This window comes from Bidens hawaiensis, unplaced genomic scaffold, assembly GCF_021521415.1.
Source record: "Bidens hawaiensis isolate Kalapana, Puna unplaced genomic scaffold, B.hawaiensis_p1.1 tig00053463_1, whole genome shotgun sequence".
NCBI lineage: Eukaryota > Viridiplantae > Streptophyta > Magnoliopsida > Asterales > Asteraceae > Bidens > Bidens hawaiensis.
In genome coordinates, this window is record NW_027499642.1 from 10,357 (window position 1) to 37,296 (window position 26,940).

Consider the following 26,940-nt stretch of genomic DNA (forward strand, 5'->3'; position numbering starts at 1 on the left):
GGCCTAGGATGCTGGCATCGATACTCCCTTTTGGGACGTAGCGGCCTGGAAGAAGGTGCTGGCAGAGTTAAGTGGAGAGAGCATGGAAGAACCGGGTCCAAGTGGAGTGGAGAAGATAGCTGACGAGGCTGTGAAGGTGGCTACCGGCGAGGTGCTGATTGGTGATGCTGCGAAGGTGTCTGGTGGTGGCGAACAATTGGGCGATAAGGGTAATAAAGAAAAGGCTTGAGCAAAATTTTTATGGCTTGTTTGTTTGTGGTTTGTTGATGGTCTGTGTTGGTTTGTGAACAATTTTACTTTTCTGTCTTTAAACAATTATGCTTAGGATAATGGGAAACATGGGTGGAGGGATCTTGGTTTTCAAGACAAAGCCCGTGTTATCCTGAATTTCGAACATCTAGCAATACTTGGGTGGAGGGATCTTGGTTTTCAAGACGAAGCCCGGGTATTGCCTTTTTATTATCTTGCACTTATGGTTAGTAATATCATAACCTTTTGGCTTTTACATTGTGTGTTGATTGCGTAATTTTTTAGAAAAAAAATACCTTGTTGGGTTTCAATTGCAACAAGTATAGAATAGTTTTAAAACTTATTTATTTTTAGTATGATATATCTTAAGGATTATATATCCATAAAATACGTTTTCATGACTTATCATATTTAAAAGTACAATATCTTAGGATAATGCATAAGGAAAATGTATCCTTAAAAATGATTACATGTAGCAAAATATATTAAGTATAACATATCCAGAAGACATATGTTAAAAACTTCTATAGATGAAAGTTGACACAATGAAGCCAAAAGATCATACTTCAAAATAAAATAAAATGCAAGGCAAATTTAGCTATAAAAGTGTATCTTTGGAACAGATATTAATTTGGCAACCTTGCACATGATATCCCCAATTGGTGAATTTTTGTGCATCAAACTTTTTGGAATTTGCTCTATTCGAGTTAAAATTAACTAAGTAGCATCTTTTGCACTTGAGTGACTTGTCCAATCTGTCAAAACCAAGTTATATAATTCTAGCGATTAAGCCCGGTTACTGGCAATAGAGCCTGTTTACTGGCGACAAAGCCTTCTTACTGGCGATAAATCCTTTACTTGAGAGACATGAAAATGTCTAAACCTTAGATAAAGCTGAGGAAAATCCCAAATGTAAGCGACATGAAAAAGCCGAAACCTTAGATAACATGAAAATGTTATAAACCTTAATACGTATGTGTGACACGTCTGTCACTTATCTTGAGAATCCGATCTATAGCCAACAACAACCGGTTTATCAGCTGGTCTGGTCCGGCTGCCTCGAACTATAGTCAAACATCCTGCGCTCTAGGCGGGGTGTTACCCAATTCGTTAGAAAGGTGAAGACCTTTAAATCTTTGAAGATATCAAGGATATCTTGTTCGTATGGGAGGTGATCAGCCTCTAACTATTGTCAAGATAACGTATCCTTAGGATAACTGCAAAAATACTAAACTCTTGATGAGGAGTGGGTTAACACCCCTCCGATGTTTAAGTCAATAAATTTGATAAAGAGATAATAAAGTTTAAATATGAAATAATGTCAAAGTAGATCTGGGAACATACCTTTATCCTAAGATGTTGAAGATATGAACATACCGGTTAAGGATACTAACAAAAATATGCCTTAAGATGGATAGCATTCCAAGCTCTTGGTATAGAAACACCTTCCATAGTGATCAATCTGTAGGCCCTTTGCCTGCTTCTGAATCGATCAAGTAAGGACCTTCCCACTTTGGAGCTAGCTTTCCATCTGCTAGGTAGGTGGTATTCTAGAATGCCTTTCTTAACACCATATCTCCCACTTGGAATCTTCGAATTCAGATGTTTTTGTTGTAGGACTTGGCCATTCTTTGTTGATAGGCTGCCATTCTGATTTTGGCAAGGTCTCTGAGTTCATCAATAGTGTTTAGGTCTTCAGTAAGGCTTTGGTTGTTGGACTCAGTATCTTGGATACTGGTTCTTGCTATGGGATCACCATCTCTGTAGGGATAACAGCTTCGGCCCCAAACACCAAAGAGAAATGTGTTTGACCCGTTGCATTTTTTGAAGTGTTTCTATCAGCCCAAAGAACGAATGGCAATTCTTCAGCCCATTTTCCCTTCTTAGACCCAAAATTTTTCTTCAAATTGTTGATGATGATCTTATTGCTTGATTCTGCTTGACCATTGGCTTGAGGGTGTACTGAAGTTGAAGTCACCATCTTGATTCCCCAACTTTCACAAAAGTTGGTAGTTCTGCTACCAATGAACTGTGAACCGTTATCACAAATGATCTCTGCTGGGATACCGAATCTTGTCAGGATATTGCGCTTGATAAATGATATCACATCCTTCTCTTTAACTTGGAAAAACGCCTCAGCTTCGATCCACTTGGAGAAGTAATCTGTCATGGCCAGCATAAAGACTTTTCCACCAGGGGCCTTGGGCAGCTTTCCCACAATATCCATTCCCCATTTCATAAACGGCCACAGGGATATGATAGGATGTAGTGGTTCAGCTGGTTGATTTAATATGTTGTTGTGTCTCTGACAAGCATCACACTTCCTGGAGAAATTCATCACATCTTTCTTCATTGTTGGCCAGAAGTAACCTGTCCTCAGTATCTTGGATACTAAGGCTCTGCCACCAGTGTGGTTTCCGCAATCACCTTCACGTATGTCTTTGAGGACTTCTTGTGCTTCATGGTGTTCCAAGCACCTCAAGTATGAACCTGCAAGTGATTTTCTATACAAAATATCATTTAGAATAATATAATGGGTTACCTTCATTCGGAAAGCTCTGGGATTTTCTCCTTCTGGGATCTCGTTATCCTGAAGACACCGTATTATGGGACGGGTCCAGGATACTAGATCGTCTTCAGGTTTTGAAGTCTCCATGAATTCATGGTTCTCCTTTGTTGCTGGAGTCAAGATATGCACAATAGGTATCTTGATGTCATTTGGCATCTTGAGAGCTGATGCTAAATTTTCTAACGCATCTGCTTCAGCGTTCTCTTCTCTTGGTACCTGTACTATATCAAACGTTTCAAAATACATAGCTAATTGCTTAACTATTTATAAATGTTTTGCTAAGTTTTCTTCATTTACTGCATAAGAGCCATTAAAATGGTTAGCTAATAATAATGAATCAACATAAACTTGAAGATACCTGACCTTCATATCATTAGCTAATTGTAAACCATCTATTAAGGCTTCATATTCTGCCTCATTATTAGTAGTCTGAAATCCACAAGATATAGATAGAGGTATAATTTCCCCCTGTGACGATTTTAGCAGGATACCTAGACCTGTTCATCTTATGTTAGAGGCACCATCTTTATGCAAGGTCCAATTCTCCTTGACCTCCAATTGTTGAACTTCTTTTTCTACTTCTTCAAGCATATTCTGGCTAAAATCAGCCACAAAGTCAGCAAGTGCCTGAGATTTGATGGTTGTTCTCGGTTCATACACAATATCGTATGCACTAAGTTTTACAACCCAATTTGCCATCCAACCTGACATTTCTGGTTTTCTCAAAACAGCTTTAATAGGATAGTTAGTCTTTACATGAATAGCATGAGTTTCAAAGTAATGTCTTAATTTGCTAGAAGCCATTATAAGTGCTAAAATTAATTTTTTAAGATAAGAATACCTGGATTCAGCATCTAGTAAACTTTGACTTACATAATATATCGGATATTGTTGACCCTCATGATCTTTGACTAGGAAAAGAACTTATTGCACTCCCCGAAACGGCTAAGTACAGAGATAATGGTTCACCATCAACTGGCTTCATCAGGAGTGGTGATGAGGACAAGTATTCCTTCAGGGATACCAACGCCCTTTCTTGCTTCTCTCCGCATTCGAATTTTTTATTCTTCCTCAGGATATCATAGAAGTCTTTGCACTTCTCTGAAAATCTTGTGATGAATCTGTTGAGAGCTGTTATTCTTTCTGTCAACCTTTAGACATCTTCTTGGCGATTTGATATCCAGGATAGCCTTGATCTGCTCAGGGCTTGCCTCTATTCCTCTCTTGGTGACCATGTACCCAAGGACTTTTCCTACTTTAACCCCAAAATGACACTTGGCGGGATTCAACTTCATGTTATACTCATCCAGGATGTCAAATGCTGTTGCCAAGTCTTTGAGATAATCCTCAGCCCTCATTGACTTTACCACCATGTCATCTATGTAGACTTTCATCGTGTCCCCAGTTGGTCTTTGAACATCATGTTGACTAGCCTCTGGTATATTGCACCTGCATTTTTTAGTCCAAAAGGCATTGCAATATAACAGTATATACCTGTGGGAGTCATGAGGTGTCTTCTTGATCTGAAGGCTCCATTTGAATTTGTTGAAATCCTGAGGATGCATCCATGAAGGTTAGTAGTTCGTGGCCAGTATTTGCATCCACCATTGAATCAATGTGTGGGAGTGGAAATGGGTCTTTTTGACATGCCTTATTCGGGTCTGTGAAGTCCACACACACTCTCCACTTTCCATTCTTCTTCTGGACTACAACTAGATTAGCCAACCATCTAGGATAGTGAACCTCTCTTATCATTTTGGTCTTGAGTAGCTTTTGCACTTCTTCTTGTATGATAATGTTTCTCTCAGGAGCAAACTTCCTACGCTTTTGATGTACCGACCTGAAAGATTTATATATACCAAGTTTATGAGTAATTATGGATTTAGAGATACCTGTCATATCTTCATGTTTCCAGGCGAAGGTAGAAGCTCTTTTTTTAAGAAGAATACAAATCCTTGTTCGATATCCTCAGACATACCCGATCCTATCAAAACTTTGATCCCGGTATCCTGAGGATACAAGGATACTTCCTTAACATCCTGGTCCCCGGCTTGCAGAACCTCCCCTGGTTGCTTCTGTAATTGCTATGCTTGAGTAGGCTTTGTAGTCCACTTCATTGATGAAGCATAACATTCCTTGGCGTCTTGCTGATCGCTTTCAATCTTGATGACTCCCCAAGGACTTCGGAGTTTCACACAGATTCTTTGAGTTGTCAGCGTGGATGTACGGATAGGTCTTTCTCCGTTGTCCATCTTTGTTTCTTTGGAACGCTTCTTGGCCGCTGAGTATGAGTTCCACAAATGTCCGATCCTCCCGAGATAAAGGAAACAACCTTAGCTCCGGGTGGTGGAGAAGGTGCCCTTTCAGGTATCTTGACAGGATCCTGGCTCTTGTTCTTGTTTCTTCCAAACAGTTCCTTCAGGTATCCTTTGCTGAGAAGGTATCCTATTTCCTTCCGAAGTGCTATACAATCGTCAGTGCGATGGCCAAAGTCTTCATGAAATGCACACCATTTGGACTTGTCTTTGTTGGATCCGGACTTTTCATTTTTCTTGGACCATCTAGCCTTGTCACCTAAATCCTGCATGGCACATATCACACCACCAATATCAATGTTAAAACAATATTCGGAGATTTTAGAATACTCCACATCATCTTCGTCTTCTTCCACAGCGTTTATCCTGGAATTATCTTGTTTGGAATAAGGCTTTGGCCTAGAGAACTTCTGTGGAGAGTCTGACTTTCTGTTGGTAGACTCATACTTCGGGATAACTAGGTTTCCATGAGCCTTCTTGTCATCCTCTATCCGAATGTATCTTAATGCCCTGTTTCTGACTTCATCAAGATCCCTGCATGAAGTCATGACAAGGTCGTCATAGAAAGGATAATCCTTCTTTAATCCCATCTTGAGAGCTTCAACAGCAGCCGCCATATCAAGGTTGGGGATATCCAAAGCTTCCCTGCTAAATCTAGTTATGTAATCCCTTAGGGATTCATTATTATGCTGAATTATTCTATATAAGTCACCTGTCAGTTTCTCAAAAGATCTACTACAAGAAAATTGATTATTGAATAAGTTAATCAAATAAGCAAATGAAGTAATAGTATTGGAAGGAATACTTAATAACCATTTGAGAGCCGGGTCCCGTCAGTGTTGAACTGAATCCCTTGCATAGGCAACATTCTTTGATGTCAATGGGGATGGGGTTGATCTCCATCCTTTCTCTATACTGAGCTACGTGTTCCTCAGGATCCGTAGTGCCATCGTATAGCTTCATGCTGGGCGTCTGGAACTTCTTGGGGATCTCCACATCGCATATAGGCCAGGTGAACCTGGATAACCTGTGACTGCCTGCTGGAACTTCCGCTATGGGACGTATTATCCCTGGGATATTGGAAATCATATCCCTCATTTTTTGCAATTCCCTGGCTATCTCAAGGATATCCCCTTATCATGCACAGATCCACGGTTAGTGTATAAATTAGCATTAAGTAGATTGTTACCGAGATCGTGGTTAGGCCTCTGGTATCCTGAGCCTTGACGACTGGCATCCCCATTGAGGGTATCTTCAGGATAAGGTGACGTCTGCATAGGGATATCGTCCCTAACATGCACTTCAGAGGACACCATGGGAGATCCTGACGAGAATATGTCGGTTGGTATGGTTGAGCGAGGTTGCATGTTGATGGAGTCTGGCCTCATTGCTCTGGGTAACTCCAAGGATACCGGAGGATATGTTCCCCAGTATCCTGACTGTTGCGGAGACGGAGTCCTTGTTAGTTGTGCCCCCAAGGATCCGGGATTCTGAAGGATAGATGATCCTAGAGAATTAAAATCAAGAACCCTGGGCATGATTGGAGTAGCCTCCTGCCCTGGCTTCTTTTTTATCCCTTCAATTTCCTTGAACAGCCTTGAGTTGGTCTTTTCTTGCTGCTCCATGTGAGTTTTGACCTGTTTCATCAAAGCAAAAATGTCACTGTTAGAGATAACCGGATCTACCCGTGTAGAGGATCCTGCGTATGGTGGAAGTTCTCCTCTAGGCTGAGTGTTCTTCTTCGAGACTGGTGGACACTTGAAGTAGTGTTGACCACCGGAGCAAAAACAGAACTGGTTTTTGGTTGTGAGGCCACAATGAAGGGATGAAAATTATTGAGAATGAATTAAACGGATTTGAAGGATTGTAGCACCATTTGCCCCACGGTGGGCGCCAAATTGTTTTGGTCAAAAATTAACAAAGGTGATTTCGTAACCAAATTAGTGAGTGAGACATGGGCGTTGTTGAATTGAACACAAAAGGTGCTAAAACAAAAAGATTTGTTACGAGGAAAAAATCCGTTATCCTGAGGATAACAAGAAAAAAACCCCGGGTGGTGAAAATTATCACCACCAGTTTATTAAAAACAAAAATCGGTTACAAGTTGTGGAGCTCAAACTGGATCGTGATTACATAGTGCGAGTACTACTAAGTCTCGAGTGATAAAGTGTGTGTGTAATGATCCAAGCATAGCTCTATTTATACAAGAGAGTAGCCAACAAGAAGTCCTAAAAAACAGGAAATAATAGACTAAATCAACAACTAGCCGTTTTCCCTTATTTAGCACGTTCTTTGAAGTTGTTAGCGAGTAGCCCGATTCTTCAGGAGGTCGTGGAGCCGTTATATGACCTGGTAAATAACAAATAACAGCCATTGAATCGTTAGATATATAATATATTAAGGATACCTGTTTCTTCAGAGGATACTATATCCTTGAGTTATCCTGAATATATCGCTTGCTTAGGATACTAAAAAACCGAGCCCTAGCAGGACCGCCTATTCATTGTATCCATAACTGGACCGCCTATTCATTGTATCCATAACTGGACCGCCTATTCAATGTATCCATAACTAGACCGCCTATTCATTGTATCCATAACTGGACCAGCTATTCATTGTATCCATAACTGGACAACCTATTCATTATGTCCATAACTGGACCATATTATGCATATTACCCTAATCAATCAATTCGTTGTATCTATAGCTAGACCGCATTACTATCACAACACGTGCCCGAACACAGTGTAGGCTTTTAGTCCTTTGCATTTGTGCCTGTGCTTTCCCGTTCATAGAACCATGTTGTTTCCTTAACTATAGCATCTGTCTATCACGTACGTGTCTGCATATCACTCATGAGTACTCATGATGTGGACAGGTATAAGGTACTACTACCCCCTGATGTCCCCATCATGACTTACTCACGTTCATAATACATTCTTAATATTTGTAGTTAAATAAATTTAATACTAATATACACGTTTACTTTCTCTTTTAAACATATTTCGTTCGTCTTTATCTTCTTTCTTGAGTATGCATACAGCCCCAAAACGTTTAAGGAAAAAGGGGGCTAGAACTCACCTGGATGTTGTTCCTCTCGGAGTTATTTGTAACACTTCTCCTTAGTTGCCCACGTCTATCGGTTTAATAATTTATAGTGTTAATTAAATATTTTTAACCCTGTCATTCTTCTAGGTTAGTGAAGTTCCTAACAAATCGCATCGCATGGGAAAACAAATCGTATGGAAACCATTCTCATGAAAACTATTCTCATGAGAATAAAACCGTTCTCATGAAAACCATTCTCATGAGAACTATTCTCATGAGAATAAAACCATTCTTATGGAAACCATTCTCATGAGAACTATTCTCGTGAGAATAAAACTATTCTCATGGAAACCATTCTCATGACAACTATTCTCATGAGAATAAAACCATTTGCATGGAAACCATTCTCATGAGAACTATTCTCATGAGAATAAAACTATTCTCATGAAAACCATTCTAAAGCCATATTCCACCGAGGTCCTTACTTAAGAACCGATTTTACCCTTTTTATGGGTTTTGGGCCGTACTAACTTTGTATACTCGTGTTTTACAAAGTTCGAATATCACCTTTTGTCCTATATCGCACCCTTGAACCCTTTTACTATGAAGTTTATGTTTTTCTTACATGTTTCAACCCGTTTTACTTTCCTTTCAAATTTCGTGCAAAACCGACTTCGTTTACCTGTCATTTTAACGAACCGAAAGCTACTCGTTGTACCCGAACTGAACCAACTAACCCATTTACTAACAAGTTCATTACTTTATCACTAATCGTGGCCTGATCTATCATCCTACCAAGTTTCATGCAAATCCGTACACGGAAAGTAAGCCTTTTTAATAAAAACGCACATTTGGGTTTTTGTTCAAAAATCACTCGAATAGACAAAAACCATAACAAACGAACTTGGAATTGAGTGATTCAAGCGGCCACGCGACCGGGTCGCCGAGTTCTACCAGCTCCGCCCACTGCCACCGCCGGAATCTGTGACATCCCACGATTTCGGGTCAAATGGTATTTATTTTGTATTTGTTTTTATGTTGTAAACCGGCCCGATTTATATCCCGAACATTTCAAATATATAAAATTTTGGATTTTATGTTACCAACATTCTCGCTTGTCTAATTTGAAAAACCCCTTTTACGGATTCGAAAACGGACTTAAAACGCTCAAGATACATCAAAAACGAACTTCCGGACGCGAACCGACGTGCTGACCAGCAGCAGATCCGCAGCAGCCCCATTTTTGTTTTTTATTTTTTTGTTTTTTTTTTGTTTTTTGTTGTTTTGTGACTTGTCTTGACCCCTCTTGCATGCAAACTTTGATATCACACCCCATGCTTGACCCTTTCAACCCACCCTATATATACACCCCTATCCCCTTCATTAATCCTTGCTTATTCATCTCTTTCTCTTTCAATTCTCAAGCATTCAAAGGTGTTCTTCATATTTTTTTGGCAGTTTGACTTTCCAAAGTCAAACTGACCATAGTCTTACATTATAATCAACTTGTTAACACTTATTTATACTTGAAGATTGTTATACAACATATATATAATAGCACCCTTTGTACCTTCGGTGGGCATTTCTCCGGTCTCGGTCGGTTAAGTGTCCAGCCCATAAGACAAACTACATGGAGGACTCGTAGTAGTCCTTGATTTTATATATATTTTCCGCATCTAACTATCAAACTTGTTATACTTGTTTAACTTCTGCTCATCTTAGTTCTATTTTACATTTTGAGTTCCATGGTTATGGGTTTGTAGAGACTAGCCTCGGTTATTCCGTAAATAGCTCCAAACCGGAAGCCGAACTCTTGTTTACTAGGTTGTTTAAATAGTTGTATAAACATCTTTTATGTAAGATTTGAGTTTCTAAAATCATTTTAATTAGTTCCATGGTTATGGGTTTGTAGAATCTAACCTCGGTCTTATCCCGAAACAAGATCCGAACCGGAAACCGAACTTTCGTTTAAAGACTTTGTTGTTGATTTTTTGTATGTAAAACTTTGGTATTATTATTTATAAATTATTTTACAAGTTCTATGATGTTTAGACATGTGGTAACCATTCTTGGCCTTATTCCAAGATAAAAACCGAACCAAACCGAACTAAACCAAGTTTACTCGCTTAAGACACACAAGTGTGTTTTTAACCATTAAAGCTTATATATTTCTTTAAAAATACTTTATAAACTGATTTTAATTATTTTCACAAAGTACTCGGTATGTTGAATCCAACTTGATCTTATAACAAAGTTTGGACCGATTAAACCGAGCACTCGCTTAACGGACGTTGTTAGTTCTAAAACAATAGAACTACATACTTGGTTAAGTCTCTTTAAGATTTATTGAGTTATCTCGTACATTTATTATTTTGGGAAAGTTGACTTTGGGTTTGGTCAAGTCACCAAGACCCGAACCGACCACCCGAACACTCGTTAAAACCCGTTTTAGTATCTATATTATAAAGGGACTTGCTTTCTTGCATTTTTACCCACCTTATTACTTAACATAGGTTGAGTAAAATTAAGGGCTAGATACTTTAACCCGGTTTCGAGAAAACTTACATTTTTAAAGGACTATTATTATAATTTCTTAAATATTTACATGTTAAACCTTAAACTTTAAATTGTTTACATTTCTTATCATTTATTTTCGTTTAAAGACTTCCAAGACAACTTTTCTAATACAAGACTTCTTCTCCTTTAGGCTTTGTTCGTTAAACTCATCGTTCCGGTTAATCTCCAAATCATCAAATCTTTCAAGTTTTTTACTTGAATGTGAGTACTTTCATCCCCCGTTTTCACTCTTTTATATTTTGGGGGTGACATTGCAAACTTATTCAAATCCAAATGATTTATACTTGAGTCTTAAACCACAAACTTTATTGTATACTTTACTTAAATAAATGCTCGATTTGGTGATTATATGCTTATATGCTTGAGTGCTAATGTGTTTACCGTTTTTGGATGGTTGATTCATAAATCCGAGTATATATGGCATCCCCTTATAGAAATGTGTCGTTAATGTATTCTTATTAACGATTTCTTACAAAATCCGAGTATATTTGGCATCCCCTTATAGAAAGGTGTCGTTAATGTATTCTTATTAACGATTTCATTTATCTAAATTGTTGCTATTATTTATTGTTTTGTATACAAGTTGTGAAATTTCATATTTTATATCTATTGTTCAAAAACTATGAAATGGCTCACCAATCTTTGTGTTGACAAAATCTATTTATGCAATGTTACAGGTTTGACTTTAGGTTGACTCGAGGACTTGAAGAAAAAAACTTTATCGAGGCTATTAGGATATTAGCAAAGCGAACATTATATTATTTACTATGATTTGAATTCGGTTATTGTATGAACAAGTTATGTGACTCTTTGTGTTTTTATGAATTTAAATGAGTTGATTAAATATTGTCAATTAATAGTGTCGTGTGCGATGAACAATCGGTTGCGCCCCGACGTTTCCGTCATGATCGGGGTGTGACAGAATCCGCCTTCGCCATTGCCGGAAAACCCAAACAGTCGCCGGAAATCTTAATTTTCCATGGTTACGGTTTTTCTGATAAAAACCGGGCTTCCCGACCTCTGATCGAAGATCCGTTCGGTGAAAATCTTCATTTATATATTATGAACACTCAGCTTAAATTTGAGACCGATCCGACGGTTAGATCTCCGGGAATCGTTGGATCTTTGTGGGTTACTTTATAAAAACGGGAATCTTATAAGGAGGGTGGCTAGAGGTGAAAATTGTTATAAAATGGGATGATGGCTATATTAAAGGAAGAGGGTAAAGTTTCATGTTTAATCTTTTCATCTATTGACACTAAACCCCCTTGTACTTTAGATAATTACACTTATCTTTCATAATTCATTTAACTCGATTCTTTTAAATAACTCGTGAAACTTGGGATGTTACAACCCTTATACTTATCGATTATCCATATAGCCCCCTTTACAATTAATCCTTTGGATCTGATACATGAATTTCGAGAATAGGAACATATGTAATTATGCATGGTATTCAATATCTTAGAAACATTTAATATGATGATTGGAGCATGGTGTTAGGTTTAGTTGTGATTATCTAGCCTATGCGGTTTTTCACTTTTTTGGTTATGTGTTATCTTGAGTTGGCTTAACCAATTATTCATTTGAATGAAAAGCCAACGCTTAATTTCAAAAAAGATGAACTTTGACAATAATGGTGACTTTAAACAAACATGGCAATTTGATGACTTGCTTGATCAAATTGGACAATAGTTGTTATCATGATCAATTATTATGAAAGGTACACAAACTCCATTTAGAGGTTTGAAATAAATGAGTCAAGTTGAAGTTGGGCAATTGACGTATAATTCCATTCTTAGTTGTTTGAGCATAATCAAATGGAAACAAATTATAATTGTTTTGGATAATTAAATTTGAATTTGTGAGATGGATGGTGAAATTGGTTATAAAGTTACTTAATTTCAAATCATGCTTGATTTTCATGAATTGAGATTTAGACCAATATATTGATCTCGCTAATTTGATGAGTCGAATCCCATATGTTGATTAGAAAGATTAATTAAAATGTGAAGTGTATCTTATTTTAGGTATTGACTTGGTAGAATTGTTATTTATAACCATGCATAGTACTTGGTGATAAAAGGGTAAGAAAGATTTTACTTTTCTATTTCATTTTTCCTTGTCTCTAAACTTTTTGATTTGACATCTAACCTTTTAAACTGTTGTTTGAAAAGAAAGAGGGTTATGATTTGGCCACTTAGCGTTCAAATGTCAAATGGCTGTTTGAAAAACGTTGTGGAATTAGATTAGAGATGACATGAATATAGGAGTCAGGAGACCCTTCTATGAACATTGAATAGATAATGACATATTACTTGATCCGGGTGGGAAATTTATAGAAAGAGACGATTTTACTCAAACTAAGTATTATTTGAAAATCGACATGACCGAACCTATATCATGTTTTGACTCGTATTAAAAGAATTTCTTGTTTTACTCGACTGCTTTGACAAATATGATTTTATTGATTGTGACTACTTTTGTTTTATTTATTTCATATATATGCAATGTCAAGTGTCAACAAGTCAACTTCTAGTTAGAGCTTTGCATACGGCATTGAACCAGTCAAAAGGAGGCAAGATGCCTCCCACTCGTTCATGTTCATGCTGTCCACTTGCAAAAGGGAGTTAATTTTGGCTTTTACCCCAACTGTCTTTTCGGATAAAAAGCATGACTTTAAAGTTATGCACCAAAATATGAAATATGTTTTTCAATTCTATTTTATTAACACTTATTTCTCCTTGCCAACTTCATATTGCAACAAACTAATAGGATGACTTCACAAGCGGTTGGAGCCGAGCCCCCTTCATATTGGGCTTGAAGTTAATAGAAATCTATTTACGAACTGAATTTGAACTCAAACTCATCTGAGATTAAGATTGAGCAAACTTACATCTTTTTTTAAAATTTTGATAGATTTTGTATTTCTAATACATAAGATAGATATAACTAAAGAATATTTTTTTATACATTACATATGAGTGTATTTGATAACAAAAATTAACATTTTTGTAAAGGTAAAATTTTGATAGATTTTGTATTTCTTATACCTAAGATAGATATAACTAAAGAATATTTTTTTATACATTACATTACATATGAGTGTATTTGATAACAAAAATTAACATTTTTGTAAAGGAATAAATATTAAAAGGGCTGGATGAACTTTTGTGGTTCTTTTAGGTGACATTTAACTTGCACGACTCAAATACTCAAACAAGCAAATTCACCTCAGCTTGAATTCGATTCGAAACATAACCAACCCAACTCAAGTCGAAACTTAACGAGCCAACTCGATTTGGCTCACTAATTAAACCAACTTTTGAACGAAAATTTTTTAAGTTAATTCAAACGAGCTTCAAGTTACGAGCTATATAAACAAACCTACGACCTCATATGCTCATAAGGACTAATGGTGTCTAAATGAAAAGCGAGACAAAAAGTTGATATGTATGAGATACTCAAGGGACTAGTTATGCAGTTTACCACGTAATATATTGACACCAATTCATGATTCCATTTACCTGTCTCACCATCTTCACCGGCAGCCTCTCTCCGGCGTCACAACCGTCTGTTTATTTTCCGGCGTCTGCTCCGTCATGACAGGCTCCTCCGCTACTTCCCGCAAGGTACATATATTACATATCTATCTACCATTTATGCATACCTTTTTGTGTTGTATACACATAAGTTACATAACACATGTAAATACGTCTCTGATCATGCCTTTCAATAACTTCATCTGTAGAATATTAAGTATAATTATGATCAGTCGTGAAATTTGACATATATTATTTGATGCAGGTATTGAGTAAGATAGCTAGCCATCGACTTCAAAAAGAGTTGGTAGAATGGCAAGTCAACCCTCCTTCTGGATTTCTTCACAAAGTCAACGACAATCTTCAAAGGTAGTCAACCCTAAAAAGTCAAGACGTTAACCGGGTTAATATTTTGATTTATTTGCGTCTTTGAATCATTAGATATCACGAGTTTGAGACTTTTGACTCATGTATATTATGTTTTGGAAATAATTTAATATAAATAGATTGTTTGGATCTATCTAATTAGTGTGCAAATTATTGTATAAAAGAAAGAATCGTGATCGGGGGTCTGATCACAAAAACCGATTGTTGGAGTGTTGTTTCGGGCTTGATTTCCGACGTTTCCTTGGGTTTATTCGATGCAAGTCCAGATGTTTGAATCTTATTAAAAATTTGTATGAAGGTGGGTGATTGAAGTGAATGGAGCTCAGGGGACTATTTATGCTAATGAAAAATACCAGCTACAAGTTGATTTGCCTGAAAATTATCCTATGGAAGCACCTCAGGTTATTTATGTCAATTAGATGTATAAAATAATACTTAACTGGTTTAAAAGTGTTACTATTATTTTTAATAAAATGATGCAGGTTATATTTTTGCATCCAGCTCCTTTACATCCACACATTTATAGCAATGGCCATATTTGTCTAGGCAAGTATACAATCGTCAACTTTTTCTAACCCGTTGGGCGCTGGCACAAAATGAAAGCTAACGTGTTCTCGATTGCAGATATTTTGTATGACTCGTGGTCACCAGCCATGGCCATCAGCTCTGTCTGTATAAGCATTCTGTCCATGCTTTCAAGTTCAAAAGTAAAGGTAAGCTTATTATTGAAACTATTATTATTTTTTAGTTTTGTTAAAAGAATAATGAAAACAGTTTTCCTTAACACTATCTATGCATGTAGGAACGCCCGGAAGATAATGATCGCTATGTTAAGAAGTGTAGAAATGGTAGATCTCCCAAGGAAACTAGGTGGTGGTTTCATGATGATAAAGTTTAGTGTAAACATATGAAGTGACCTGTGAAGACATTCGGTTTGACTGTAAATGAAGATTATGTTTCTTGTTTGTTTCACTCAAAGCATCTTTAAACCTACTGTTACTCGGTTTTGAATTTTGATCATGTAATTGATCAGTTCTTTACCATCAAATATTGCATCATTTAATGAAAAAAATGCATGATTTTCACTAAATAAGTAAAATCTGCTTACATGTTCATACATATACATCTAAAACTGAATGATTGCTTTCCCTAATCAAGAAAGTTAATGGCACAATTACTAAAAATTTCCTTGAACTATTAATTAGTTAGTCCTTCCTCGTTCGTTTTAGTAAATTCAGAACATTTTCATACACAATGAAAGTTATTGAAGCCGCGGGAAGATTTTTCAGAAGGTTGGCTATAATGCCTCTGTAAAAACCTCTTATACCCTCTAACCTACAATCCGAAAAGGCAAAAACGAGTATACAAATGAAGTTTCAGTTTATATATTATCGCAAAAATATATTATTTAAAAAAGAGCGTTAACATAGGGTACTCACCGAGCAGTTTTCTCCATGGCATGCCTACTATCTATATATCTCGGAACCCCGTCTGTGCTAGGCCGTTGCTGCAGTTTAAAAAATTCAATAATAAGTAACAAATGTTAAAAGGGTCAAGAGGAACGAAAAAAAAATTAAGACGCGTGTTTGTTTTTACCTGCACGCGAGAACGAATGACCTGAAGATGTTACCATCAGAGAAAGAAGCATAAGTTTGAGATAATCATATTCTAGATTCGGAAAGTAATTAGAAATTGAAGCCAAATGTAACTACCTGAAATGGATATGTTGCAAGGATGGCTGCTAGTTTAGAAGAAGCTCCTAAAGCTGCATAATCACCAGTAGTCTTATGGAAAATCAGAAGAAAACAGCTCATCAATAAACAAATAAACGTACCAAATAATGAATGAAATAATCATTTACAAGACGTACTTACCAATAAATCAGAACTATTATCACTCGACGAGTTATGTTTACGCCTAAAATCGACAATTATTTTGCGAAGTTCTTCATATGCAGTAAACTGGATCGCCCCATGAGCGACCTGCAGGTAATATTGCTTAAGCATATTGTATATATGATCTGCAAGTAATCGATTAACATACTGAAAAGAGATAACGATACCAAATCTAACCAGAAAAGGTCCAGGTGAAAGCCCTTTGTATAATGCCCTCCATCCTTCATCTTTCAATATTATTTTAAAAGCATCTGCAATCATACAATAAAAACTAATACAAATCATAAATTCCCTGGCTAAACATACAAAAGAAACAACATACCACTTAAACCAGAATATGGACGTCCATGATGCTGAGGATTCTGAAGTTGTAACCGTGTTTTCACAACCCAAACAGGATTGGTAAGAAGACACACCTGAAAAAGTAACAATTTTGGTATAATAACAACGTAGCTCAAAACAACATAACGAATAATAACTGGTAAGTGCAACAAAACTCACCAGCCCACCTGCCTCTGCAGCTGAAGCAAGATGAATACGCGCACTCGACTCGTCTTGATTTTTCAGATACCTTTGTTTAGCACTGTTATAACTAAAAACAAAAATTGTTATGTCAAGAAGTCAGATAATAATAACATAAAACCCCTAAAAAATGAGAAAATAAATGCGTCGAATCCTATGAAACAGTTGAGTGACGGTTTATTATCCACTTACAAGTAGAAGTATAGACCCCATGAGATACTTGAGCCGAGCACCGCAGGTAAAAAGCCAGCATAGAGCCCTCTGAGACCCTGCAAAATGGTGCTATCATATCAAGTAATTCAATTCCACAATTGATGAAGCAAGAATACAAAAATTAAAGCAACAGACCAAAATGTTATGAGAAAACCTAGATCAGTAAGAGGTTTATTGATTGCAGATTATGATATTCAAACATATCTTCATAATACCAATCAGAGTGCAAACGAGCCGAGCCACTCGCGATCGGATCAATAAAAAGCTCGAAACAAGCCGAGCCTAAAATAAAACTCACTTGGTTATCGAGCCAAAGCTCGAACCTTGTATGGGAATATCGTTTAGGCTCGTTCAGCCTTTTGGACTTCTATGTATTAATTTCACGTTGAAAAGTCAAGCCCAAGCTGAGCTTTGACTTGTTTAAGGTACTGCATACAAGCTCGAGCCAAGCTTAGGCTCGTTTAAGGTTTTTATCAAAATATATTAATAACTAAAATGTATATATATATTAATTAACAAATAGAAGATGAGTCAAGCCCGAGCCAGTCTGGTGCTTGAAAAAACTACTCACAGCCCGAGCTCAAGCTTTAGAATTTAGAAAAAAGAGGTCGAGCTACTTTACTGGTAGAATAATTAATAAGAGGAAAAGAAAAAAACGGACCTCTGATCGAGCAATGGTGAAGAGAGCATGAGGCGTGTTTTTGTAATTGGGAAGGTTAGGGTTCCGTCCATCATAAACTGTTAATTAAATCAATTCAATTGAAGATTAAGAAAAGTGTAATATTTATAATTAGAGTAGGAAACAATGATACCTTGGAATCTAGTACGGACAACATCAAGGGGATGAGAAAACGTGACGGTAGCCAGTCCGGCGATGGAGCCAGCCACGGCGTTCTCCCATTGCCAATCCATGGTTTGGTTCGGCTGCTAGTAGTAGGTATTGATGGAGAAAATCAAGGACAAGAAGAACTGGCAGGTGTTTGGCGGTTCACGTGATGAGCCGAACCGAGTGGACGAAGGCTTGCTCGTTTCTTGGCTCGTTTACAACTGAACCGAATTGAACTGCTAAAATTCGAACTAACAAAAAATGAAACGAGTTAAAATCGAACCGAGCATTTTTTGATCAAACATCGAGCGACTTTGAGCATTTTTTATTTCTTTTTCACTTTAAAATTTTTAATAAGAAACAAGACTGAAGACTGTAAATAATATATTTTGTAAACAAATTAGTAGTTTTTAGACAAACGTATAATAGGTTTTAAATTTTTGAGATAAAAAAGTTTGAAGTGAGATATAATGAACATGTAAACAAACTTTTAGTATTTTGAAAACTTGAATCGAACTAACGAAACTATAAAATTGACGAAATGGAAAATTTTTAAAGAGTTTAAAAAATTGTATACTTGTATTTTATGTTTGGTGTCTATTTGTTTATATATTTGTTAACATATAATTATATATAAACTAAATTAAAAGTATTCGATCCGAATCGAACCGAGCAGACCTTTGCTTGTTGCTTGGCTTGTTTACTATAACATTCGTTACTTTCCAAACCCGAAAACCCGACCATTTTAAATTTTTGGTTTTGTTTATAAAGATACATATAATATTTATATGTATCTCTCAAGTTTCGTTTAATGTATCTTATATTCGTTGATAATTTACGGTTATTGTTCGTTTATTTTCTATTCATCTTGTCCAGTTAACGAACCTCTGAGATTCTAAAGCTTTATGTAAACGATTTGTAAACTTTCGGGGTTGGTACGAAAAATATTCAAGATTGTAACTTATTATTACTTTTATATATATTACAAAGTTCAAGGTCTATAATGTAATTATATTTTTATTTCTAAATTAAAAGAATTTGATATATGAGGGACCAAACTTGTCAAATACTTAAACTAATTTATAAAATAAAACATACAGCAGCCATGGCCACGTTTTTCCGGCCACGGTTGCCGGCGGCGGCTGTGTTACTCCGGCGTCCCTCAGATCAAGCCGTAATCCTCGCTTTTGACCTGTTTGATCAATATAACCACCATAGACCAACGTATTAAACACTAATCAATATATTAATTGTGTCATAACGTCCTAAAGATGCCAAAGAAACCCGTGATACCCGCCGGAAAACGGCCGGAATTAACGAAACCCATTTAACACCATTTAATCGCTAAACGCTCCAATTAATAGTATAAATAGGATCTGCTCATCCATCTAAACATGCGAAAATCATCATTCTAATCTAAAATACTCTCTTTATCTCTTAATAATCCATCAAGCTTTGGTTTTCCGGCAAGTCTTGTTCTCCGTCGAAACAACACTAATCCAGGTAATAGTTATATGATTTTGTTTTGTTTTTCACCATTAATTAAAACCCTTAACAAAAATAGAGCAAACATGAAGTAATAATTTAACTGATTAGATTTCTAAGGTTTATATGTGAAGATGTTGAACTTTAAAGATAACATAAATATAATTGTTTCTGAGTTAATAACAACTTGATAAGATGGCCTGGTGGTTAAGGCATTTGAGTTATACACAACTGAATCGGATTCGAACTCGGGTCAGTGCAGTTTATAATCTTTTTATAAACCAGTTTTGTTTTATTATATTTAACCAAATAAAAACATTAAAAATTATTAAAAAATAAAATAAAATTATTTTAAGTTAAATAAAATTATTTTTTAACATTTTAGATACAAAACCCCAATTTTTTTTCATATTTGTTAAGTTCGTAAACTTCGTTAATATTATATTATATTTACTTTCCATTTCGTTCATTTTATAATTATTTTTCATCAGTATCTATAAACGCTAAAATAGTCATTTTAAGATAAAATCCGTGCTTCGGAAATATAATAAACTTCTCATATTAATTATTAGATGAAATAATATTTAAATATATAATATGCTTCGTTAAATCATCAAAATTAGATTAAGATTCGTTAGCCTAAACTCGTCAACTTTAAATTGTTAATTTAAAACCCGTTCAATGTCAAACCGTAACTCTCATATTAGTATTAAAAGCCATTAAACTTCCGTTAAGCTTAAAAATATATAATATATTAATGCCATAAAAAGCTAATAAAAATATCTTAAAATTCCTTTATCTAAATTATTGTTTTCATCAATTCCGTTAGTTAGTCTTTAAATATTTATATTTATTTATAGTTCGAGAAGTTCAAACGTTTCGGATTCTTTAGACGCATTTTTGATTGCTTCATTTTCGTTATTGTGCTATCGGCTTTGATTACAAGTTTATCTTCGCATTCGAGGTGAGTTTTCATAACCCCTTTTTAAACGCTTTCATATTTTGGGGTGGCATATGTATTTATTATCAACTTCAAGATTTACAACTTTGCTTACAAACTACAATTCATATCATAGACTTGTGTGCTTACTTGCTTATTTGTTATATATATGGATTTCAAGTGGTTGCCTCAATAAGTATGATCATACGCCCCCTTTGCACTCAGGTCCATTTGTATCGAGTGGAAAAGGGACCTCATATCCGAGTACGTTGGTAGCCCCAATTGGAAAGGACCTTCGTTTGTTCTTTACACTCAGGTCCATTGCATCGAGTGTAAAGAACCCTTATGTGCTCATTTCACAAGTTTCATGGAATTGTATGATTTTTACGTATTATATCAAACTGTGGGAATCTCACCAGCTATGTTCATAGCTGACTTTATTTTATACATATGTTACAGGTGTAAAGATACGAGGATGAAAGTTAGAAGACACATAGCATGCCTATAGGATATTTAAAGAACAACTTATCATTTGTTTATTTATTGGTTACAACTTGTATTATTTGATAAACTTGTGTTGCATAAAGATTTAAATGAAATAATGTTATTATGGTCACATAATAGTGTCACGTGTGTTTGAGCAATCTGTACGTCACACTTAGGCGTTTCCGCTTTAGCCGGGGTGTTATATTTACAAACCGAACTGAGCAGAGCGGCTCCTTTACAATCGAGCTAAAAAACAAGCGAGCATTTTCCGAGCGAGCAGCAAGCAAGTTTGAGCGTTGGGCAGTTTGGACGGCCTTACTTATTCCATTGGCGGCCCGTTTCAAACCATCAGATTATTACCCAACCCGACTAGATACAACCCAATTTCAAAATATGAAAAATTAAAAGCCCTTGGATACCAAGCTTCCATCCTAAACATTTTTCTATATAATTATTTTGTTATGTTATTATTCTATTAAGATAATTTCACGACATGTTATTAATATGGCAGTGTACTCTTCGAAACTCTAGTTTCCAATTGACATGCTCACATGCCTAAATCCCTTTTGACTGATGTTGGTCATCTAGTAGCACAAACAAACAAACAACCGTGATCATTGAAAATTTTGATTTCTCGTTCCCCACACATCAATCGGCAGCTTTAATCCCACAAAGCCCGTGGCCTAACAATCGACACCACTTCAGGATGCCAAGTCTACCTCTTTGTCAGTTCAACATGTTCGATTGGCAACCCAACACCACAATCTTTATTTCACCACAATTTAGCACTCGTATACCATTTTCATCGTTGCAAGAACGAGTTTGTGTATAAGGACGACATGTGAACGCTACTATAAAATTAAATGATTTGGGAAATTGGCTAAGATACAAGTGATTTGGGAACCATTGTGGTGTATATGTGTACATAGTGATACCGGGCATATATACTAGATTGTGTATTTTAAAGAAACAAATTGTAGAAATAAATATGTTTTTATCTAAATTCTATGGATGAGGAATCACACGTGCTCACATGAAAAAAAAATAAAAAAGATACTGACGATGTAACAAAGGGCCATAGGGGAATCCTTTGAATTAAGACTAATCTCACAAAAATCTTAAAAAGTAAATCCTAAAACCTTTGGTGTACGTTATACCGTTCACTTATATAACATTACAACTTAAAAAGATTCTTCAAAAATTTGAAAACAATCAAAATAATTCGCTAGCAACGTATGCATGGAAGTAGTTACGTGTCTCACGCACACAACTCTTATCTCTTCTACACATTCAGCTCTATCCAATCTTTCCCTATATATTCACTCCTCATTTATACGATATTTGTTGCATATGTACGTGTGTTAATTAACCGATTACCGATGGACAGCATTGAACATAGGACAGTGAGAGTTAATGGGATAAGCATGCATGTAGCTGAGAAGGGCACCGGCCCTATTGTCCTGTTCCTCCATGGCTTCCCAAAGCTCTGGTACACACGGCGTCACCAGATCCAAGCTGTGGCGGAACAGGGCTACCATGCGGTGACCCTAACCTACATGGTTATGGTGACACTGACGCACCCTCTTCCGCCACCAGTTGCTACACGTGCTTTCACCTGGTGGGAGACGTGGTGGCACTCATAGACTCTCTGGGCGAGGAACAGGAGGGGCGGACCCATATAGTCGCAATCGGGGTCCCGGGACATCAATGTTTTTTAAAAATTTTCTAGAAACGGTATATAAAATTTTTTAAGAACCCCATAAGAATTAACATTTGGAACCATACCATTAACGTTGATGTGGTCTGGTGAAAAGTTTCTTGTTTTCCCTTTGGATGGATGCAAGTTTGAGTCTTGCAAGATACTTGTTTTTGTTTTTTCCTTTGTTTCCCCTACTCAATATTAATTATTTAGTAAAGGTTTTAAAAATTTAACCTCACTGTGTGCAGACATTACAACAAACACTCAACTCAATATTCATTATTTAGCAAGGGTTTGTTTTCCCTTTTATTAACATGGTATCAAAATTTATAAATAAATAAATAGAGACATCATAGTAAAAAGGTTGGAACTCAACCATATTTAGAGCTAAGAATCTTTAGAAAAATCATTTTTTTAGTTCATGGGTCCAAGAACCACTTCTCAAGAACAAACCGGTTCAACGTAGATCGATGTAATCTAAATAGTACATGTCAAAATCAAATTTCTGAATCTTTTTTTCTTTAGCTTTTTTTTCAAATTTCTGTATCTTTTTTTCATTAGCTTTTCTTCAAATTCTTACATCACCAATCGTTATTATTATGAGATCAAAAAGTTCAACACGCTATTAAACATGCAAATGCAAAAGCTTGGCGACCATTTTAATGATAACCGCTCAACAAGTTGTGCTGGAAGAGACTGGTCACTTCCTCAACCAAGAAAAACCTCAAAAGATCAACGACGTTATTCTTGATTTCTTCAAGAACTTTTGACCACGAATGATCTTTGTTGTAACAATGGTTATTATATAATTGTTGTGTATTAGGGTGTTAAAATGTAAATTTGATCTCCATTACATAATGAACTCAGATGTTACTATAATCTAAAGAAGCTAAAACTCAACAAGTCATTGTTTAAAAATCCATTTTACATATGAATTGTAAACATATGAATACAATGGGAGTTTGTCAAAATATTCCACATAGTTACTTCTTTTACAACATAACATATCAAGTGTTCTCCTTTTCAAAAATGAAACAGATGGACATAGAAATATGTTGAAAATTGTCATACTGGAAACTTGTCATGTGAGAAACACTTCAGGTAGAAGTCGCAAAATGGTGGCAATAGCAAAAGAGTAATTAGGTCCCATATCTTCTCTCACTTGTTCTTGAAGATCCTATCTCCGAATCCGACTCACGGGTCCATGAAGCTTGACTCGCATACGCACCATTAAAATCCTCCGGCCGCATGTAACCTCCACCACCACTCACCTGCATAATTTTTGTATCAAAATCAATGAAAAACACTATAAATCTATATGTATGCGTGTATGTATAGACTATAAAAATGTTCACTTACGGTCTCCAAACAAGCAGATAAAATAGTCATGCCTGGCAACGCATCAATTCCATGCTGCATTTATTTAAAAAAACATGAGAAAGCTGCATATGTTAAAAAAATAACTATTGTGAATGAGAAAATAGCATAGCCTACCTGTCTTTGTACTTGAGTCTTGTAAATAAAGCCACCACAGCAGAACAATGTTGAAATCACAAAGAATCTGACATATTGAACATCTTAAAGCATGCGACCGATCGAAGATAAAGTAATTGTACAAAAAAATATAATCAAAATTTACTTACATGCAAGAAAAGATTCCAAACAGTGCCCATCCTTTAGTAGATGTTCCCGCTTCATTTTGCTTAGATTCTGCGTTTTTAAATATATCGTTCTTCGGATTAATTAAATTGTAAAAGAAAATTTGCATCGAGGAAGATAAGAAACCGAACATTACCGCACATTTTGGTGAGACTAAACTGGATGGGATCATAACCCTCCACTGGTATAGTTAGCTGAACCTCATACGGGTCATCTCGTGTCGTTTCACCTGAAATATGCAGCATGATTTTAAGAAATAGAACGTAGAATATGTCAACAGTAAAATATATTAATATAGCAATAGATGATTGTGTACATCTCCAATCAATATTTAACAATGTTGGAGACAAAGTTGTAGGCGGATCCCCTGTTGCTCCCGAGCCAGACAAAGTAACCTCCAAGCCGTTCTTAGGAGAAACCTAGTAGAAGTACCATAACGAAAACTAATTTCAAATTGAATCAAATCACTATAAAAAAAATTAGTGTATGTACAAGCATATACCGTATAGGTTGGTTTTTGTACCAATTGAGAAAGCGAAGCAATTGCAGTCATATAGAGAGAGACATGACTCTGGTCCGTACCAAAGCTGCAATAAACAAATGCAAGAACTTTTAGAAAAAAAGCATGGAAATTAATGATTTTAATTATAACTATATGACCCCTAAGGTGAAGACCTGTAGTCCTTGTAAGCCTTTTCATAACCGTATTGTGTCATGCCATTGTATACCTATAGGAGTTGTGAGCAGTTTGTTAATGATATATGATATTGTTCTAGTGTAACTTCCAAATTATCTTACAATTTCCCATGACCGTGGATGAAAGCCCACTGTAAATCCTTCAAACACCCTTGGACCCGGTTTCTCACACGGAATTGCAAGTTCAGCAATAATTCTGCACTCAAAAATATGAAATAATTAAATACTAAATCAAGATGAAATATCAAAATCCCTCCAAAATGATGCCTAATATATCATTTAAGATATCAAACTTAAGTTATCATGTAGAAAAACAGGAGTTTTGGCTAGTTGAAAAAAAACCTGCAATCCGACTCAAATGTGACGTTGCATACGCATCCAAGTCCAGCTGAAAAATAAGGGAAAATGTAATAATAATCAGCATGGGCCCTATAAACATTTCTAAAGCATTCCAAGATAAGTTACGGTTAAATATAAAAACTAATACAAATCCAAAGAACTCACATACTTTTGCACCGTGCATTTGGGCAATCACCACATATGATGTTTAACTGGATTTAAACAAGAATAGGTAGTCAAAACCAACAATAACTATAGTTATCATTAAATGGCTTAATTAGATTATATGTTTATTTCTACAGTGTGCTTACCTGAGCCGTGCGCCCCCTTTTGTCATGACTTGTTTCACATTTTTGAAGATCGCCATTGTAAAATTCCTGATGCACAACCAAACTATATCTAAATTCACACACACACACACACGTTCATTTCAGAACCAATAATATAGAAATTCTCAAACTCGGCTTACTTGAACAAAATTATAACTTTCTGAACCGGCAACAAAATAGTTAAAGCCGTCAAATCTGCCAAAACCAACATATCCCTGGAGTAATAGACAGTTGCCAAAGATTCAAAGTTTTACTTTTTCTTGTCAAACTTAAGGGAAATAATCAAATAAAGTATTATCGCTTACCGCTTGTGATCTAGTTTCGACATCTTTACAGAACCGAATTGCACAGTCGGTAGTCTAAACAAAAAGAAACCAATATCAACATTAAACAAATCATCTCAGATTATAACTAATAGCAACCAGAAAGATTTAACAATATACAAGACATTAGTCATTACCAATCCTTCATACTCGAACGGATATCCGGTCCAATTACTCTGCATAATAATATCTTAAAGAAAACAAATTTCAACTCTAAAAAATCATTATAAACGATTGCAATCACTTAAAATAGATAGAAGTAGGATACAAAATCATAAATGTGACTGGAGTTGTCAAGAACATAGCAATTGGTGGAGGGTACAGTCACTGCACCAACACTGCATATCTGATACAGCAAAGCTAGGAACATAATACAAAGAAAAATAAATGTTCAGTTTTGCAAAAAGAAACCAAACCCTTAATTACTAATAAATAACCTGTAAAAATGGTAAGGTAAAAACCGATCCTGAGGTTCATACTAAAAATAAAAACAGGAATTGTAAAGAGTGTGTAGAAGGAAACAATTAGAGATTTAAGTGGTCTGGTGGAGGATAAGGATAAGAATAGCCGGCAGTAATTGTCACAATGGCATGGGAAAGATCGATAATCACAATGATGATGGTTGTAGAAGTACTTGAAGTTGAACACCAATGCGGGCGGTTGTATTAATTTGGGGGAAATGAAATACCCATTAGGGTTCGGGTCGGTCATTTCCTGGTTGAAGAAGATCCGATGTAACAAATATAACATTTAACATATCCTTTTCTTTTAACTCCATGAGTCCACATCTCAAACTGAGACTAAAACCAACCTACAACTTTTTTTAAGATCTTTACTAATA

At 35.9% G+C, this 26,940-nt stretch overlaps 3 protein-coding genes across 3 annotated transcripts; 1 reads left to right on the top strand and 2 right to left on the bottom strand.

Annotated features, from left to right (window-relative positions):
• Positions 1 to 14,296: 14,296 nt before the first annotated feature.
• On the top strand, positions 14,297 to 15,629 carry LOC143600148 (putative ubiquitin-conjugating enzyme E2 16). Its single transcript, XM_077077917.1, has 6 exons — positions 14,297 to 14,390; positions 14,566 to 14,669; positions 14,986 to 15,088; positions 15,170 to 15,233; positions 15,312 to 15,400; positions 15,490 to 15,629. The coding sequence occupies exons 1-6, from the start codon at positions 14,361 to 14,363 to the stop codon at positions 15,583 to 15,585; spliced, it is 486 nt and encodes a 161-aa protein (XP_076934032.1). The 5' UTR covers positions 14,297 to 14,360; the 3' UTR covers positions 15,586 to 15,629.
• Positions 15,630 to 15,760: 131 nt separating this feature from the next.
• Positions 15,761 to 18,220, bottom strand: LOC143600149 (folate transporter 1, chloroplastic-like). The gene is made up of 10 exons (XM_077077918.1): positions 18,130 to 18,220; positions 17,979 to 18,055; positions 17,297 to 17,373; positions 16,905 to 16,998; positions 16,760 to 16,833; positions 16,562 to 16,669; positions 16,400 to 16,471; positions 16,284 to 16,304; positions 16,127 to 16,194; positions 15,761 to 16,022 (listed from the first exon to the last, which is right to left on the bottom strand). The coding sequence occupies exons 3-10, from the start codon at positions 17,315 to 17,317 to the stop codon at positions 15,893 to 15,895; spliced, it is 588 nt and encodes a 195-aa protein (XP_076934033.1). The 5' UTR covers positions 17,318 to 17,373; positions 17,979 to 18,055; positions 18,130 to 18,220; the 3' UTR covers positions 15,761 to 15,892.
• A 5,495-nt stretch (positions 18,221 to 23,715) lies between these two features.
• LOC143600154 (uncharacterized) lies at positions 23,716 to 26,810 on the bottom strand. The gene is made up of 17 exons (XM_077077920.1): positions 26,711 to 26,810; positions 26,368 to 26,459; positions 26,237 to 26,275; positions 26,082 to 26,135; positions 25,917 to 25,991; positions 25,759 to 25,824; positions 25,617 to 25,659; positions 25,451 to 25,496; positions 25,211 to 25,304; positions 25,088 to 25,140; positions 24,915 to 24,999; positions 24,729 to 24,831; positions 24,549 to 24,641; positions 24,397 to 24,463; positions 24,248 to 24,314; positions 24,113 to 24,166; positions 23,716 to 24,024 (listed from the first exon to the last, which is right to left on the bottom strand). Exons 1-17 carry the CDS (start codon positions 26,808 to 26,810, stop codon positions 23,893 to 23,895), a joined length of 1,263 nt encoding a protein of 420 aa, XP_076934035.1. The 3' UTR covers positions 23,716 to 23,892.
• Positions 26,811 to 26,940: the final 130 nt, after the last annotated feature.